Below are 19083 nucleotides of genomic sequence, written 5' to 3' on the forward strand. Positions count from 1 at the left end.
CATAGGCTAAGCAATGAATTGATAAAACTTTTAAATCAAATCGTTCAATTATCATAGTGATAATTACCAAATGATATATTGCCTCCAAAACCTGGCAAACAATTAAACTGAGAAATTCACTCTTTGCTATTTATGGTTAGGATAGAAAGAATACTGAACAAGAAGCTTTCTCCGAATACATTATAACCTATAGCTGTTGCACTAACCACTGACATCAGGTAAAAACCAATTCAAGCCAAAGTACAAACCTCTACATGGTTGTTTAACATACTAGAAATAGCAGCCAAATCTCCCTCAAATCATACCCTACAATCTTCAAAAAAGAAATTATGCATTGGACGATATAATTCAAGATATACTAGATCTGAAAAAAAGGAACAGAACGATCACAGCTGGAATGTCTTTCATTCTGGGTTTGTCCTGGGGGCTAAGCAACAATATGAAAATGATATGAGCAGATCCTTACTCTTTGCGCCGTGAACGTTTTTTCCTCCGCTTGTTATCGCTGCTTCCTTCATCACTGTCAGTGTTCTATAACAGAAAAGCAAAACTGTTAAGGAATGTACACAAGTTTAAACCAAAAGTAAAGACAGTTTCTGGTGAGTTTTCGACTTGCTTTCGCTGCCATCCCTAAGTCTCACTAACAGTAAGACCGTAAGTAGGCACAGGCGCAGCTGTGTGGTAAGAAGCTTGCTTCCCAACCATGTGGTTCCAGGTTCAGTCCCACTGCATGGCACTTTGGGTAAGTGTCTCCTACTATAACCTCGGGCCAACTGCAACTTTGTGAGGGTATTTGACAGACAGAAACTGAAAGAAGCTTGTCATACATATGTGTGTCTGTGTTTGTCCTCCACTACCACTTCACAACCAGTGTTGGTGTGTTTATGTCCCTGTAGCCTAGCAGTTTGGCAAAAGGGAGTGGTAAAAAAAAAAGTACTGAGGTCAATTCTTCAAGTGCCCCAGCATGGCCTCATTCTAATGACAGAAACAACTTGTTACCCAGTTTCCGTGGCTTATAAGTCATCACACAACCACAACATTCCCCACTGATCAGAAGGTTACTAATTTGCAGTTGAGTGGCCTGGAGCAATATAAAATGAAGTGTTTTGCTCAAGAACACAACATACCTCCCAATCCAGGAATCAAAACCATGATCTTGTAATCATGAGCACAACCACTACGCCACACGCCCTCAGCACTAACAATAATGCCAATAAATAAATAAAACAATCTGAAAGTTGCAATAAGAAAAGATTAGATGTTATAATTACTGACATCACTGGTATAGAGGGGGTAGATATGTAAGTAGGTGGGCATTAGAACTGGGATGGGCTGAATGTATGTTGAAAATGCACCCAACAATCCCTGGCCTCGTGACACATCTTCAGAAGTTTGCAGACAACACCACAGATGACAATGATTCTTATTTCTTTACTGCCCACAAGGGGCTAAACATAGAGTGGACAAACAAGGACAGACAAAGGGATTAAGTTGATTACATCGACCCCAGTGTGTAACTTGTGCTTAATTTATCGATCCCGAAAGGATGAAAGGCAAAGTCGACCTTGGCGGAATTTGAACTCAGAATGCAACGGCAGATGAAATACCGCTAAGCATCTCGCCCGGTGTGCCAGCTTGCCACAGATGACAATGATTCTGTTGCAGACACTGGGACAGAGCAGCAAATGGTAGCAGGAGGCAGGGGGGATTGTTGAAGACAAAATCGTCAAACAGTGAAAATTCCAAAAAGGCCTAACAACAAGAATATGCATAGAGACATATATACTCAGACATATGTATAGAACTATATATGCATAGTAGTTAAGATGTTACACTCGCAATTGCTCGATCGTGGGTTCAATCTCTAGACATGGCAACATATTGTGTTTGCAAGCAAAACGTCTTAATTTCACATCGCTCAAGTTCACTCAACTGCTAATTGGATAACCCTGCAACAGAATAGTCTTCCAGCCAGGGAGAATATTGACCTGCTTGCCTATCAAGTGGGGTAGCATCCTTTGAAGGCTAAAACAATGCGAAGCACATTGTGACCAGCGATACATAGCAACATCCAATAGACTAGTCATTACCATGATTTTATATATATATATATATATATAATCGTATATTAGACCTTGACAAACAATGAAATCACTCACCCGCGTCTGTGTATATCTTGTAGGTTCTTTGCGTGCTCTGCCTGATCTTCTAATACCATATAAATCAGGAGTTTTTTCCCACAGCTAAACATTGTGTAGAAAAATAAAAAGTAAACTAAATTAATTTCCAGCTTGCAAATGCAAGAAATGATGAAAAAAATATATACAAAGAAGAATCTTTATATTTCATAACTGAGAGGATAATTCTGTCTTGAAACAGTACGGATTCCAATAGGTCCAAAGTATGGATGATAATACCTACATGTGAGTGTGTGTGTGTATACATACATATATATATATATAAATAATATTAGGGTAATAATCATCATCATCATCATCATTTAACGTCCGCTTTCCATACTAGCATGGGTTGGACGGGTCAACTGGGGTCTGGGAAGCTGAAAGGCTTCGTCAGGCCCAGTCAGATCTGGCAGTGTTTCTACAGCTGGATGCCCTTCCTAACGCCAACCACTCCGCGTGTGTAGTGGGTGTTTTTTACGTGCCACCTGCACAGGTGCCAGACAGAGCTGGCAAACGGCCACGAACGGATGGTGCTTTTACGTGTCACCGGCACGGGGCCAGGCGATGCTGGCAACGGACACGAACGGATGGTGCTTTTACGTGCCACCGACACGGGGCCAGACAGAACTGGCAAGAATTATCGAAATTATTATTACTAGTGGCCTAGCACAAAAAGAACAGTCAAAATACTATATGTTATTCACATAATGTACACGATATTTTTGTATATACATATATATATATACACATACACTCACACACATTTATACGTGTGTGTGTGTGTATGTATGTATGTATGTATGTATATATATATATATATATATATATATATATAATATATATATATATATATATAATATATATATATATATATCGGCATTCGCCAAGATAGATCGCTAGCCACTGAACCATTTTTATTCTCTCTCCCAGTTTATTTCTGTGCTCCTTTTTGTCGAAGAGAGACGGCTCGAAACGTAAAAGATTTTCTCACTTCCCGAGCATTAAACTAATACATCTATTTGCTGTTTACACACCCACCTTTGTTCTTTTGTAAATTCTCACTATATATATATATATGTATGTGTGTGTGTGTGTATGTATATATAAATACACACACACACACACACATATACATATATACACACACTTAGCATAGCATATATATACTACAGTTGCCACTTGAAATCAAGGCAACTTGGTAGCCTGGCACATGCTTTCACTAATTGTTTTAGGATGCCAGATAGCTTTGAGCAAACAAAGACACCCTCCCATCCCAGTAAAACATCCAGGATGTGACAGTTGGAAGAACAAGGAGCTAGACCAGCACTGAGCTAGTACTCATTTCAACCGAGGGGACTGGAGCAATGCAAAATCAAATAATAAAGCTTCTTAAAGCACCCACTACACTCATGGAGTGGTTGGCGTTAGGAAGGGCATCCAGCCGTAGAAACATTGCCAGATCAGACTGGGCCTGGTGCAGCCTTCTGGCTTCCCAGACCCCAGTTGCACCGTCCAACCCATGCTAGCATGGAAAGCGGATGCTAAACGATGATGATGATTACAACACAAAATTCAGTCTCTGCAATGTGACTCAAATTAAATGAGAGTGAAAAGAAAAGTTAACTATATCAACTTCCACACTCACATTGTTATAATAAATAAATTACATTCCATGTTCCTCTTTCAATGGTTTTCTCTTTTGTAATATTTTACATCATGGAGGTGCAATGGCCCAGTGGTTAGGGCAGCGGACTCGCGGTCATATGGTCACTGTTTTGATTCCCAGACTAGGTGTTGTGTACATTTATTGAGTAAAAACACGTAAAGCACCACGAGGCTCCAGCAGGGGATGGGGGTGGACCCTGCTGTACGCTTTCACCACAACTTTCTTCCTGTTTCTGTTGTACCTGTATTTCAAAGGGCTAGCTTTGACACACTCTGTGTCACGCTGAATCTCCCCGAGAACTACGTTAAGGGTCCACGTGTCAGCCACTTGCACATTGATTTCACAAGCGGGCTGTTCCGTTGGTTGGATCAACTGGAACCCATGTCATCATAACCAACAGAGTGCCACGATTTTACATCAATTCCCTTTTATTTATTCACATTTATTTTTCTTGTAACAACCAAGGATTGATAAATATAAAAATTTAGACATTTTTACGTTATTTTTTCCTTCGAGGAAATTAATTAATTGACTAGTTACCCGAAGAACAAAATCATGTTTCTTCAACATATGCTCCTAGAATAACACTAAACCAATGGAAGGAATATTCTTACTCTCATGCACACATATACATACAGAAAGACGGAGAGGCAGACAGATATAGCTATTATATGCTATTGACACTTAAAAACCCATTATTCCAAGAAATTCAGGGTAAGAATTTGTGAAATATCAGCTTGTAGTAAAATATAATACATAACTCCATTTTTAGTAGAGAGTACTCTTTTATCTTTACCTACCTCATCACCTAAGTTTGCATACACACACACACACACACATCTAAAGAGAGAGAGAGATCTATACAATACACACATTTGTGTGCACAAATAGGAGAAAATATATTCAATACATATGGCAGTTTATTCATTTGAAATTGATCGTTCATTCCACCATTATTCTGAATTTCTTGCTCATACATGTTCATTTCCTCAATGTCTTTACTTTATCTATCTATCTATATATATATATATATATATATATATATATATACATACACACATATTTATATATTGGGTTGGTACACAATTATTGCGGTTTTTTTTCAATAAATTTTATTCAACAAAAACAATAACATTTAACAAAGACATCTTTAAATGATTATTCCGGAGCACATTCACCATCTACCTCAATTACTGCTTCCCATTTGCTTGGCAGACGGTCAGAATAATCATTTAAAGATATTTTTGTTAAATATTGTTATTGTTTTTGTTTAATAGAATTCGTTGAAAAAAAGCCACAATAATTATGCACCAACCCAATATATATGTATAAAAGCAGCCATGCTGGAGCATCACATATATATACATATATATGCTGGAGCACCACACACACACACACATATATATGGAGAGAGAGAGAGAGAGAAGAAGAGACAGACAAAGAGAATGAAGTACACTTTCATATGTCCAGTCATACAATCAGCTTTCTTTGTGTGTTTTGAACTCAAAATGAAAACAAAAATAGTCAAAAACTCACATCTTTTAATTCTTTCTTGGAACTGCGTTTCGTCCGGGCAGGTTGCTGTGGAGAACCGCTGGTATCATGAGAGTAGGAATCAGAATTTGAACTGTTGTCATCGCTGTTGTCCTCCTCGCTGCTGTTGTCCTTGCTCCGATCGTCACTCTCATCACCACTGTTGTCTTTCTCATCGGAATCAGCTTCTGCTTTGTTATCCTCCTCCTCCTCCTCCTCGCCTTCTTCATCTTCATCATTGCCATCATTATCAACATCTACTTTCTCATCTTCCTCATCATCATTGTTATCATCATCATCATCACCACCACCACCACCATCATCATTGTCATCATCTTCATCATCATCGTCGTCATCTTCTTCCATTTGCTCTACTCCAGTAGCAGCTGCGGTAGCAGATGTTTCTTCTTCCTCATCATTTTCATCATGTTTCTCATCATCATCGTCGTCATTATTATCATTATCATCATCCTCATCCTCATCCTCATCATTGTTATTACTCTTGTTATCATTGTCATCATCATCATCATCACCATTGTCGTCATCATCATCTCCATCATCAGCATTGCCATCGTCATCAGACTTGGCAGATTTCTCAGAATCAGAACGTGCCGTGCCAGTTGAGGCATCATGGTTTTTGGTTTCATTTTCTGAGTTTTTGCTGCCTGCTGAACTGGAATCAGAGTCAGAGCTGCTGCCAGAGTTAGATTCTGATTCAGAATCAGAGCCACTATGGAGAGATATAAAAGACAGAATTCAGAAACAGATACAGATAAAGTACACACCTAACAGGCACACCCAAACAATACCCCTTTGTCCATGTATGTAAGTGATCTTGAGCTAGTTTAAGTGTCTGTATACTAATCTATACAAAATATGGTTCCAGGTGAATTCATCTACAACAATGTGTGGTTGTAGGTGTGCGTGTGTTGTTGTATATGTGTGTATTGTTGTATACGTGTGTATGTGTGTTGTTGTATATGTGCGTATGTGTGTGTGGTTGTATGTATATGCATGTGATTGTATGAGGGTGTATGTGTATGTATGTGTGTGGTTGTAGATGAATTGTATCCATAGGTAAATTGCTGTAGATGGATTGTTGAAGACAAATTCGCTGGATACCATAAAATACATCATTCTACATAATGATATTACTAACGTTCATTTCATTAACCAGGAGAATCAAATAGTAAACCAATCCATTTTAGAATTTTAACCTTGGTGGAATTTAAACTCTGACTGTAAAGACAGACGAAATACTGCTAAGCATTTTGCCCGACATGCTAACATTTCTACCACTTTGCCACCTTATAATAATTATAGATTGGCAATTCAATGAGGAGAGATATAGAATAGCACAAATATCAGTTTATTGTGTTGTAACCCCAGCAGTGCACTATTGAAAAAGGAGCAGGTCATTAATTAGCAATAGAATTTACAGAGGAAAGGAAGATCCTTAAATTTTTTTTCATAAATATGGATCATCATTATCATTGGCAAGGGGCCTGGCATCGACCACGTTCAGAATACATATAAATTTTTTTTAAATACCCTCCTCTCAACATTTCCCAATATAATTCAATTGCTAATTAATGAGGCGCTCTCTTTTTGACAGTTGTTAACATAATAAACTAACGTCTGTGATGCTCTATAACTATTCTGAGAAGAGAGACACAATACATTGATATGATGAACAGTCAGCCTACAGTTACTGTGCTGTATCTCTTGAAGTAACACTTGTTGCTTTCCCAGTTTAAAACTCTAAACAGGTATTCTGGAAATAGGTTAAACTCAGAACAATAAGCAGCAAGAGAACAGCATTTTATTAGCTTGTGATGCTAAACTTATCAGGCTGAAGCCAGTTTTTGCCTTTTGTCCTTTGGCATCATTACAGCTTTCCAACAGGACAATCACGGTTTACAAGAAAGTAGTGTATGTGTAAGGTAATTTCTTTTCCAAATGCATTTTTTTGCAGATATGCAAATCTTTTACCTATATATACACACACACACACCAGAGTAAGCACCAAAACTATCCAACAAACAGGAACATGAACCTCTGAATAACAGATTTTTGTGATGCTTTTGCAGCTTTAATAATGAAGTACACACACACATATGTATATGCCAGGCCCATCTGACTGGCTCCTGTGCCAGTGGCATGTAAAAAGCACCCACTACACTCTCAAAGTGGTTGGCGTGAGGAAGGGCAGCTGTAGAAACCTTGCCAGATCAGACTAGAGCCTGGTGCAGCCGCTGGCTCTCCAGACCTCAGTCAAACCGTCCAACCCTTGCCAGCATGGAAAACAAACGTTAAACGATGATGATATATATTATATATGCATGTATGTATATAGGTATGTTGGTGCAAACAGGGAAAATAGAACTCAAAATATGAGTATATATGCATATTTTTATTAATATTTAGAAGTAACAGAGTGATTCAAAGTCCAAGAGTTTCATGCGTTGGCACTTATTAACTAGTTTGGTAAGGGCCAATGCATAAAACTCTTGGACCTTGAGCCACTCTGTTGCTTCTGCTAAATATTAACAAACATATATATATATATATATATATATATATATATATATAATACATGGAAAATGGGTTTCTGCAGTCCCCTTTTTATAAGGCTTTTGTCAATACAAGGCCATAAAGTATAAAACATTTGCCCCATGCATTGCTCAGTGATTAGAACCAAGGACCACTCGGTTGCAAAGCAAACTTCTTAACTACACAATTATATCAAAGACAGTAACTGTGGTTTTGAAAGGCCTTTCAAATTATTAACAACAGAACTTTACATTCAGAATAAATGCTGCCATCAGCTGAAGATGTTAAAAATGGGGGGGAAAAAAAGAGAGAGAGAGAGAAAGAAGTGGACTAAATCTTACCTGGAATTTCCAGAGCCTGAATCCGAAGCACTGCTTTCTTCTTCTTCTGACTTATTGGAGCCCATTTCTACTTTAATGTTGTTGTGCTGGGGTGGAATGTACTGCTGGTAACCAGCATCTCTTTCATAGTCAGAGGCTGGAAGTGCTGAAGTAGTTATTAAGCCTGATTTGAAGGAGTTCATATGTCCATCAATTGATTAGTTTCTGAAGCAATAAGAAAAGGAAAAGTGTTTTAAGCTTAATAGTGTATATTATATATATATATATATAGAGAGAGAGAGAGAGCCAACCCTAGGGTTGCTGGTGCCCTAGGCAAGCTGAACATCGGCGTCCTTACAAGTATAATTTTTTTAAACTTTCATAAGGAGAAAAACTGAAAATATAGACTAAAAAGCACATGGTGTCCTGGGCGACTGCTGAAGTTGCCAGTACCACAAGCCAGCCTGTGTATAGGTATATATATATATATATTTATATATACATATATATACATACACACACACGTTATAATTTAGAACAAACAGTAAAAGGTTGTCATTGTATACATATGTGTGTGTGTGAGGGAGTGCAAATATCTGTGTGTATATATATATATATATATATATATATAGAGAGAGAGAGAGCCAACCCTAGGGTTGCTGGTGCCCTAGGCAAGCTGAACATCGGCGTCCTTACAAGTATAATTTTTTTAAACTTTCATAAGGAGAAAAACTGAAAATATAGACTAAAAAGCACATGGTGTCCTGGGCGACTGCTGAAGTTGCCAGTACCACAAGCCAGCCCTGTGTATAGGTATATATATATATATATTTATATATACATATATATACATACACACACACGTTATAATTTAGAACAAACAGTAAAAGGTTGTCATTGTATACATATGTGTGTGTGTGAGGGAGTGCAAATATCTGTGTGTATATATATATATATATATATATATATACGCACACACACTTACATGTATAAATAACTAAATATATATGGCGTTAGGAAGGGCATCCAGCTGTCGAAACTCTGCCAGACCATATTTGAGCCTGGTGCAGCCTCTGGCTCTCCAGACCTCGGTCAAACCATCCAACCCATGCCGGCATGGAAAACAGACGTTAATCGATGATGATGATGTTACATGTTCGCATGTAAGCAACTATGTGTATATGAGGATGAGGTTGCATACATACATACACGTTTGTATGTGTGTGTATGTACATATACATGTTTGAATGAGTATGTGTGTAGATGTTGTGAATGCAGGAGTACTACAATGACAACCTTTCACTGTTTCTTCTGAATTATAACATATAAAATAATCCTCTATTTCTCCTATATCGAAGTCTCATTCTTTCATTGTCAAAAATATTATGTGATCTGATGCTGAGCAAAATCATTCCTAGAATGTAAAAGAATGCCTGGAGATGCTGCTTCAAAGATGTAAAATCCTGCAAGCATTTTAAACATAGAATAACTCTGGAAAATGGTATCTTTTGGAAAGACGATTGTGTTGTTCTGAAAGAAATATCCAAGAAGCAAATCATTACAAATGTTCATGACAAGATCCATTAGGACAGAGGCCACTGGACCATGAATCATTTCATACCAGGCCACACAGAAAGAATAAATTTTTTAATTTTGAGGTGTGTAATTGTAGAAATAAAGTATGTAATATACAATGTCACAATTACATTTGTATTATATATACAATAATTAAATTACATAAATAATACAAAGGCGCATGGCTCAGTGGTTAGAGTGTCAGGCTACACTCATGAGGTAGTGAGTTCAATTCCTAGACTGGAGTGTGTGTTGTGTTCTTGAGTAAGACACTTTACTTTATGTTACTCAGTTCACTCAGCTGTAGAAATGAGTTGCAATGTCACCGGTACCAAACTATATCAGCCTTTGCCTTGGATAACATTGTTGGCATGACGAGAGGCTGGTATGCATGGATGACTGCTGGTCTTCTATAAAAGACAACCATGCCTGGATTTGTGCCTTGGAGTGAAACATTCTAGTTGCAATCCCATAGTCGTTCATGACTGAAAGGGATCTTTACATTTTTTAAAAATTAAAATTTATATTACGTACTTTGTATATATCTTTATATATAAAAGTCAAGTTGTGTGTCTGTCTACTCCGATTTAGATTCCTAACTACTCCCACATTTTGTGGTGCAGTTTAACCAAAAGCGGGTATCTTATAGTCGTGATTCATATCGAGCCCTTCTGGGTATTAGCGCGCGTCTACGATGAGTCTACGATTTTAAAAAAAATTTACCATCATTTTTTTCCATTTTAATGCATTTTTTCGCTATTAAAAAAAGGGAAGTAACTCTCTAAAAATGTCTACGGTGAGTCAACGATAAAAAAAAATTTACCATCATTTTTTTTTCCATTTTAATGCATTTTTTTGCTATTTTTAGGCTATAACTCTCTAAAAATGCTTATATAGTTATTTCCCTTACAAACCCGAGCAATGCCGGGCGATACTGCTAGTCTTTATATATAAAAGAGAAGTTGTGTGTCTGCGATACTGCTAGTAAAATATATATATTTTTTTCATTTTGTATGCATCTAATCCCCTAGTCCATGGAAAAAGTGACTTGCATGAAACCTGTCTGTGGTGCAAAAATCTGGGGACCACTGTGTTATGGCATTACTACTTACTACACACAATCCTATGAAACCTAGAGACCTCACTATTTACATAAATTTCAAAGAATAAACTCACACATGTTCTAAATGCACAGAAATAATAAATCTTCAAAAAAACTGGCTTCTTTCCTGGTCTAAAGAGTTGTCATCTTATTCAATTGCAGCTGTTTTTCTATGCTGGTATGAGAGTGTTAAAGGGTTTACTAATTTGACCTTTAACACTTCATCAAATGCTGACCTTTTAGAATACCATTCATTGAATCATACATCAAGGTTTGTACCTGTTTTTATAAAGACAATATTTGTAATGAAACTTGAGATTTGTAGATTTTGTACTTGCAAATTTGGATATTTTCACAAAAACTTTTACACCACGGCATATCTCTTGGCAACCATAATCCACTTGTCTGTGAAATGAGAATTGCATGAATTTTCTGCTCAATTGAATGCAGCAGAAAGATTAATATGTAATGCATAAAAAGAAAAGGTTGCAACACTATGGCTCTAGCAAAATGTAACCACTTGACCTTTCAGTCGGTAATCCTAGCACCTAAGAAGTTACGGCCACAGATTCTCTTTGAAACAAATTACAAATGTTTACACAGACATTACTCATTGATACAATAACTATTTTGTTTTAGTTAGTATTTCCTGATACTATAGGTGCAGGTATGACTAGGTAGTTAAGAAGTTCATTTCCCAACCACATGGTTTAACATTCAGTCCCAATGAGTGACACATTGAACAGGTATCATCTACCATTGCCCTGGGCCAACTAAAGCCTTGTGAAGGTACAGACACACACACATATATCAACATCATCATCACAATATTTTAATCTCCATCTTCCACGTTGTCATGGGCTGGATAGCTTGACAGGACCCAACATGTCCAAGTCCATCCAATTAGCCTTATTTGATTCTGGTTTCACAATTGATTTAGTGATAAATCAGACTAACTGATTTTAGTTATTTTACAAAATGTACAAAGTTTATAAAATATTCTATTTTTACTTGTTTTAGTCATTTCACTGTGGCCATGCTAGAGCACCGCCTTTAGTCAAACAAATCGCCCCCAGGACTTATTCCTTGTAAACCTAATATTTGTTCTTATTTCTTTACTGCCCACAAGGGGCTAAACACAGAGAGGACAAACGGATTAAGTCGATTACAGTGACCCCAGTGCGTAACTGGTATTTATTTAATCGACCCCAAAAGGATGAAAGGAAAAGTCGACCTCGGCGGAATTTGAACACAGAACGTAGCGGCAGACGAAATACCGCTAAGCATTTCACCTGGTGTGCTAACGTTTCTGCCAGCTTGCCACCTTTATTTATTCTATTGGTCTCTTTTGCCGAACCACTAAGTTACAGGGACATAAACACACCAGCATCGGTTGTCAAGTGATGTTGGAGGCACAAACACACACACACACATATATATATATATATATATATACATATATACGACGGGCTTCTTTCAGTTTCCATCCACCAAATCCACCCACAAGGCTTTGGTTGACCTGAGGCTATAGTAGAAGACACTTGTCCAAGGTGCCACGCAGTGGGACAACCCGGAACCATGTGGTTGGTAAGCAAGCTACTTACCACACAGCCACTCCTGCACCTATGCATAAACAAAAGACTTTTGGTACGCTAATGTTGCATATGAGACCTCTTCCAGGTTATTGAGAGAATTCCAGTATGCAATGAAAAGAAGAATATTACATATAACTCATTTTTGATACCTTAATTATCTCAATATGCTGGAACGACTAGTTAGCCCATTTTGATACTAAGACAATGATTTGCAAAGGGAGCCTGCCAATAAGTATCTACCCACAAATTTACAAGCTAGAAAGGGAATGAACCTCTGTTAGATTTAGCAACCAAACCATTCTCAAATCTCATCTCACTTTCTTCACAAGGAAGGACATATGGATGATGTAGTCAAAGACACACTAAGTATGAATGAAAGATTGTACGATTCCAGCTGGGATACCTTTGATAATTAGTCTGCTCACTCAAGGACAAACTGGAGCTAAACACCTTACAAATATCTTTGTAGCACATTATTTAATATTCTACTTAACCTTGTGTCCAAACCCACTGAGATAAATAAAACAAGTAACTAGTCACACAAAACATAATGCTTGTAAGTCTAAGACAATGAAGCATTGACACATAAGCAGGAATTCAATTATTGACACTGTGAGCATAAGCACAAATGTGCTTGCTCGCTTAACAGCTGCGGTTTTAGCAGCAGGAAGTATATATATACACATCTATATAAACATTTTCTCAAACTGCAAAGAAATGCTGGCCTCGAATTGGACAAATGTTTCTCTTCTCTTAAAAAATGCCCTCGGTATTCCAAATGTAAGCTTCATAGTTCAACTAACTGTAAGGGGTTTCCAAGTTGTATAATCATTATACTATTTTAGGCTATTTTTTCATTTCTAAATTATATATATATTAACCCTTTTGATATCAAACCACCCACACTACCCTTGGTCCTGTGATACACATTTCTTGCTACAAAGTGATCGAAATTAAAAACTTCCATCAAAATTTCATGTTGATTTATGTTCCAAACAATAGCTTCTATTTTTCAAAATTCATTGAAACTAAGTGCATTTTACAAATATCATAATGAATATAGCTGTTAGAGAAAATTATCAAGATGTAACGGAAAAAGAGACAAAAGTGAAAATTTCTTTGACAATATATCTTTATATATAAAAGTCAAGTTGTGTGTCTGTCTCCTACGATTTAGATTCCTAACTACTCCCACATTTTGCGGTGCAGTGTAACCAAAAGCGGGTATCTTATGGTCGTGATTCATATTGAGCCCTTCTGGGTGTTAGCGCGCATCTACGATGAGTCTACGATTTTTAAAATAATTTACCATCGTTTTTCCATTTTAATGCATTTTTTCGTTATTATATAAGGGAAGTAACTCTCTAAAAATGTCTACGGTGAGTCAACGATTTAAAAAAAAATTTACCATCATTTTTTTTCCATTTTTAATGCATTTTTTTTGCTATTTTTTGGCTATAACTCTCTAAAAATGCTTATATAGTTATTTCCCTTACAAACCCGAGCAACGCCAGGCGATACTGCTAGTTTATATATATAAAGGTGGCAAGCTGGCATAAACATTAACATGCCGGGCGAAATGCTTAGCAGTATTTCGTCTGTCTTTACGTTCTGAGTTCAAATTCCGCTGAGGTCAACTTTGCCTTTCATCCTTTCGGGGTCATAAATTAAGTACCAGTTGCATATTGGGGTCAATCTAATCGACTGGCCCTCTCCCCCAAAATTTCAGGCCCTGTGGCTAGAGTAGAAAGGAATATGTTTGTGTTATATAAGAGAAAAGATCCAACTGCAAACCGGATTAGATCAAACCAGAAGACAATGAACATTAACACAAGTTGGTGGTTACTATTTTCTTGCTTTACTCTTTTACTTGTTTCAGTCATTTGACTGCGGCCATGCTGGAGCACCGCCTTTAGTCGAGCAAATCGACCCCGGGACTTCTTTGTAAGCCCAGTACTTATTCTATTGATCTTTTTTGCCGAACCACTAAGTGACGGGGATGTAAACACACCAGCATCGGTTGTCAAGCAATGCTAGGGGGACAAACACAGACACACACACACATATATACATATATACGACAGGCTTCTTTCAGTTTCCGTCTACCAAATCCACTCACAAGGCATTGGTCAGCCTGAGGCTATAGCAGAAGACACTCGCCCAAGATGCCACACAGTGGGACTGAACCCGGAACCATGTGGTTGGTTAGCAAGCTACTTACCACACAGCCACTCCTGCACCTGATATTTTTTTTTATCAATCTAGAATCTTCTTGTTAAACAAGATCTGCAAGAGCAGTCAGTGAGTAAAAAAAAAAAATTGTTTCAATGCAGATAATTCAATGTACCCAGAGCCATTTACATAGCAACTTGAGAATTTAGTCTTCTGTATGCAGTTCTATGTCTAAGTCATATATCATCAGCAGCAGCATTTTAACATCTATTTTTCTAAGGTTGAACAGAATTCGCTGAGGCAGATTTCCTACAGCTGGATGCCCTTCCCCTTGTCAACCCTCACCTGTTTCCAAGTAAGGTAATATTTCCCCCATGACCAGACATGTTTTCACAGAAGATTGGAAACGAATGACACTGTTTGCAAAACAATGACATTTATTTACAACTATTAAATGAAGTCCAGGCAAGGAGACAGTAACATACACACACACACATACAATGATACAAAATGGTAACAGCAGAGATTTGAATTCAATCCCAACAGAGTGGGATTGAACCTGGAACCATGTGGTTGGAAAACAAACTTCTTACCAAGCAGCCTTGCCTGCAGACAAACACTCCCAAAAGCTAGACCTCATGAAAAGGGATAATGCAAAAGAATTACAGTTGTCATATTTGATAGCATAAAATGCACAGGCATATTAGACACACCCCAATTTCAACAATATTATTCAAGGAAAGGTTTTAGTGCATCTTATAGGACATCAAGTACAGTATTTTCTTAGCTTTAAATAAAACTAATTAGGTGAAGTAAACTTATCCACCATTTTATCAGCAAGATTTAAGGTGTGTCCAAGACCTGCAACAGAACTTTGTAATGTGCATCCAAAATTGAGTGGAATGGTACATCAACTTCAGAATGATTTTTAAGCAAATTTACTGATCACCTTAATCATCTGTTTATTGGATTTACTACATAGCACTGGATCTGTATAACATCGTTATCTCTGCTCATTTACCTTTTGTGAACTTTAATTGCTGCAAACTCTTTTGACCCATCCAGCTAACCTTTCTTCTAACTAATATGCCTTTTGTTTTTGCATTTCACTATACACCCATTATTTTTTATACATTTTATCACCATCACTGTTTTAACATCCACATTTTCATGTTTGCATGGGTCAGATGGAATTTACTGAGAAAGATGCTCATCCTGTCCCCAAGCTTCACCTGTTTCCAAGCAAGGTAATATTTCCCCATGGCTAGACAAGTGTCCACAAATATTGGAAATGAATTTCATTGCTTGTATGACGGTGACATTTACAACTGTCACGCTATGCCAAGGAGACACAAACACACACACACGGGCTTCTTTCAGTCTCCATCTGCTAAATCCATTAACAAGGCTTTGGTCAGTTCAAGGCTACAGTAGAAGAAACCTGCCCAAGGTGCCACAAGTGGGAGTGAAACTGGACCCATGTGGTTGGGAAGCAAACGTTTTACCTACACCACCACAGCAGGTGTTGGAAGAAGATATGGTAATCAGAACAGATCAGGAAAAGATGAAGCTCACAGATGAGACACTTAGAAAGATGGTGAATATATATACAAGCATATAGAAGCTAAACATATTCTGATCAGCCTCAGCTTTTGAGAGTCTAAGAAACAGACATAATGCAGTGCTAAGGTATAAACCACTTATGGTACTTTCTGAACAGCACGCTTAATGAAAAATTACCTTCAGTTTTCTTAGTAGTGACCTACCTGAAGATGGGACAGGTTTTATGTGGCGGCGAGCTGGCAGAAACGTTAGCACGTCGGGTGAAATGCTTAGCGGCATTTCGTCTGCCACTACGTTCTGAGTTCAAATTCCGCCGAGGTCAACTTTGCCTTTCATCCTTTTGGGGTCGATTAAATAAGTACCAGTTACGCACTGGGGTCAATATAATCGACTTAATCCGTTTGTCTGTCCTTTCTCTGTTTAGCCCCTTGCGGGTAGTAAAGAAATAGGTTTTATGTGGCCTGCTTCCCGAAAAGGTTGTTCATGCCTGGAATATACAATCTGTCTCTCCACAATTGGTTATCCATTACCACTATCAATTATACTATACATATTCTTGCAACAAGGACTATTTCTTCCTACTCCTCAGTTGTATTCTTTTACTGCAAACAAAATGCCTTGCAGTATTTGTCCTAAATTCAAATCACATCCAAGATTAACTGTGCCTTTCACCATTTCATGTTAGACCTAGTACCACTCGAGTCTAGGGTCAACTGACAATCTGTGCCAACATACCATGGGCTAGTGGGACAGTAAAGCACAAAATCCCACTCAACAGTAGGGCTCTGACAAGTGCACACCGACTGAAGAAGTGTGATGTCAGCTTTTATCTTTTACTTATTACAGTCATTGTACTACAGCCTTACTGAGGACACCACCTTGAAAGGTATGTTTTTATTTAGTCAAATGAATCAACCCCAGTATTTATTCTATCAAACTCTTAGCCAAACAGCTAAGTTACAGGGGATGTAAACAAACCAATGGTAGTGTAGGACAAACTACACACACACACACTATACATACATACACCAGAGTAAGCACATAAATGCAAAACAAGGTGGAAAAAATAGTGCTCAAATACCAGAGGTAGGGTAATGTTTTATTATAAAGCAGGAAAAATGACAAAAACTGTTACTCAGACAATTTTGTTTAGAATATATATATGCCATTAGGATGGGCATCCAGCCATAGAAACCAAGCCAAAGAGAACATTAGAGTTTGACATTGCCCAGCCACTTAGCAGTTTCTTGTCAAACTGTCCAATCAATGTCAACATGAAAAAGACATGAATGATGAAAGAGAGAGAGAGTCTTCTTTCAGTTTCCATCTACCCAGTCCACACACAAGGCTTTGGCCTGCCTGGGGCTATAGTGGAAGACACTCGTCCAAGGTGATACACAATGGGATTGAACCTGGAACCATGTGGTTGGAAAACAAACTTCTTACCAAGCAGCCTTGCCTGCAGACAAACACTCCCAAAAGCTAGACCTCATGAAAAGGGATAATGCAAAAGAATTTGTGCATTCATAATGAAATTCATACTCTACAATCATCTGAATTCTGTCAGCAGTCTATAAAACAATTAACTAAAACTATTTTGAATATTTATAGTAATTTACTATTACTGTTGAGAGCATACCCACCCACCCCCCGATAATTCCAAGTAAAGTTAAACTCTAGAATTCAAAAACAATGGCCTATTTAAAGTGCTTTTAGATCACATAGAACATTCTGTGTTTAAGGTAGAATCAATGAATTGGTATGTCACTAAACACCAGCCACATTTTAAGTGTTTTAAAATGTTAAATCTGGTGATGATACTATTATAGATCATTTGGCAACAGTATAACCAGTAAATCAACTTTTCCAAGGTGATATGACTAGCTGCAAGACACGATCATGTGAGAGAAGTTAAAAATAATCACGTTGCTCTGAAAATTGACTTTGGACTAATGTTTTCTGAGTACTTCAAAGGACCCTTGAGACTATCAATTAAAACTTATAGAATAATTAGAACTTGACCAGTAGCCACAACTCTACTCTGCTTCTACTACATGACTGGCAGTTCCGTGTAATCTTTGAACACGACACCCACGTATCCTATTTTGAAACGTTGCTTGGTCACGTACATTTTTTCCTTGTACTGGTATCAGTCATTGGACTGCAGCCTTGCTGGAGCTTCACTTTCTCATATCAATCACCCCCATTTCACTTTAGCACTTACTTTATTGATCTCTGTTTATGCAACAGCTAAGCTTCAGAGCAAAAGAACACAACATAACACAAGTTCTTCGATTGGTGCAAAGATAAGCACTGGCATGCATAACTACAGGGTTCTATTATCCACCTGAAAATGAAGAAGACCCTTGCACAAGGAATTGTGTGTTGGGATTGATTCAGAACTAAGTGTTCGGATAGACATGTTCTTAACCTCACAGCTAGACTCTTTTGTTTCAGTCACTTGACTGCAGCACTGCCTTTAGTCGAGGAAATCGACCCTAGAACTTATTCTATCGGTCTCTTTTTGCCAAACCAGCAAACACACCAGCATCGGTTGTCAAGCAATGTTTTTTTTTTTTGGGGGGGGGGGGTGAAACAAACGCACGCACATATATACATACGACAGGCTTCTTTCAGTTTCCATCCACCAAATCCACTCACAAGGTTTTAGTCGACCCGAGGCTGTTGTAGAAGACACGTGTCCAAGGTGCCACGCAGTGGGACTGAACCTGGAACCATGTGGTTGGTAAGCAAGCTGCTTACCACACAGCCACTCCTGCACCTATGCTTGAACATTGTTAAAAACTGGTTGAATGGTTTACAT

The 19083-nt window shown here is 37.8% G+C and overlaps 1 protein-coding gene across 4 annotated transcripts in view; it reads right to left on the reverse strand.

The window, feature by feature from the left end:
* LOC115220266 (chromodomain-helicase-DNA-binding protein 1) overlaps positions 1-19083 on the reverse strand; it is a 108748-nt gene that overhangs the window by 84663 nt on the left and 5002 nt on the right. For all 4 annotated transcript variants that reach the window (XM_036509862.1, XM_029790373.2, XM_029790375.2 and 1 more), the window contains exons 2-5: positions 8274-8477; positions 5383-6109; positions 2160-2243; positions 467-531 (exon numbers count right to left, since the gene is read on the reverse strand). In XM_036509862.1, the coding sequence (XP_036365755.1) occupies positions 467-531; positions 2160-2243; positions 5383-6109; positions 8274-8455 (1058 nt within the window). In that variant the 5' untranslated portion in view covers positions 8456-8477. The remainder of the gene's footprint in view (positions 1-466; positions 532-2159; positions 2244-5382; positions 6110-8273; positions 8478-19083) is intronic.

The sequence above is a fragment of the Octopus sinensis genome, linkage group LG16, assembly GCF_006345805.1.
Source record: "Octopus sinensis linkage group LG16, ASM634580v1, whole genome shotgun sequence".
NCBI lineage: Eukaryota > Metazoa > Mollusca > Cephalopoda > Octopoda > Octopodidae > Octopus > Octopus sinensis.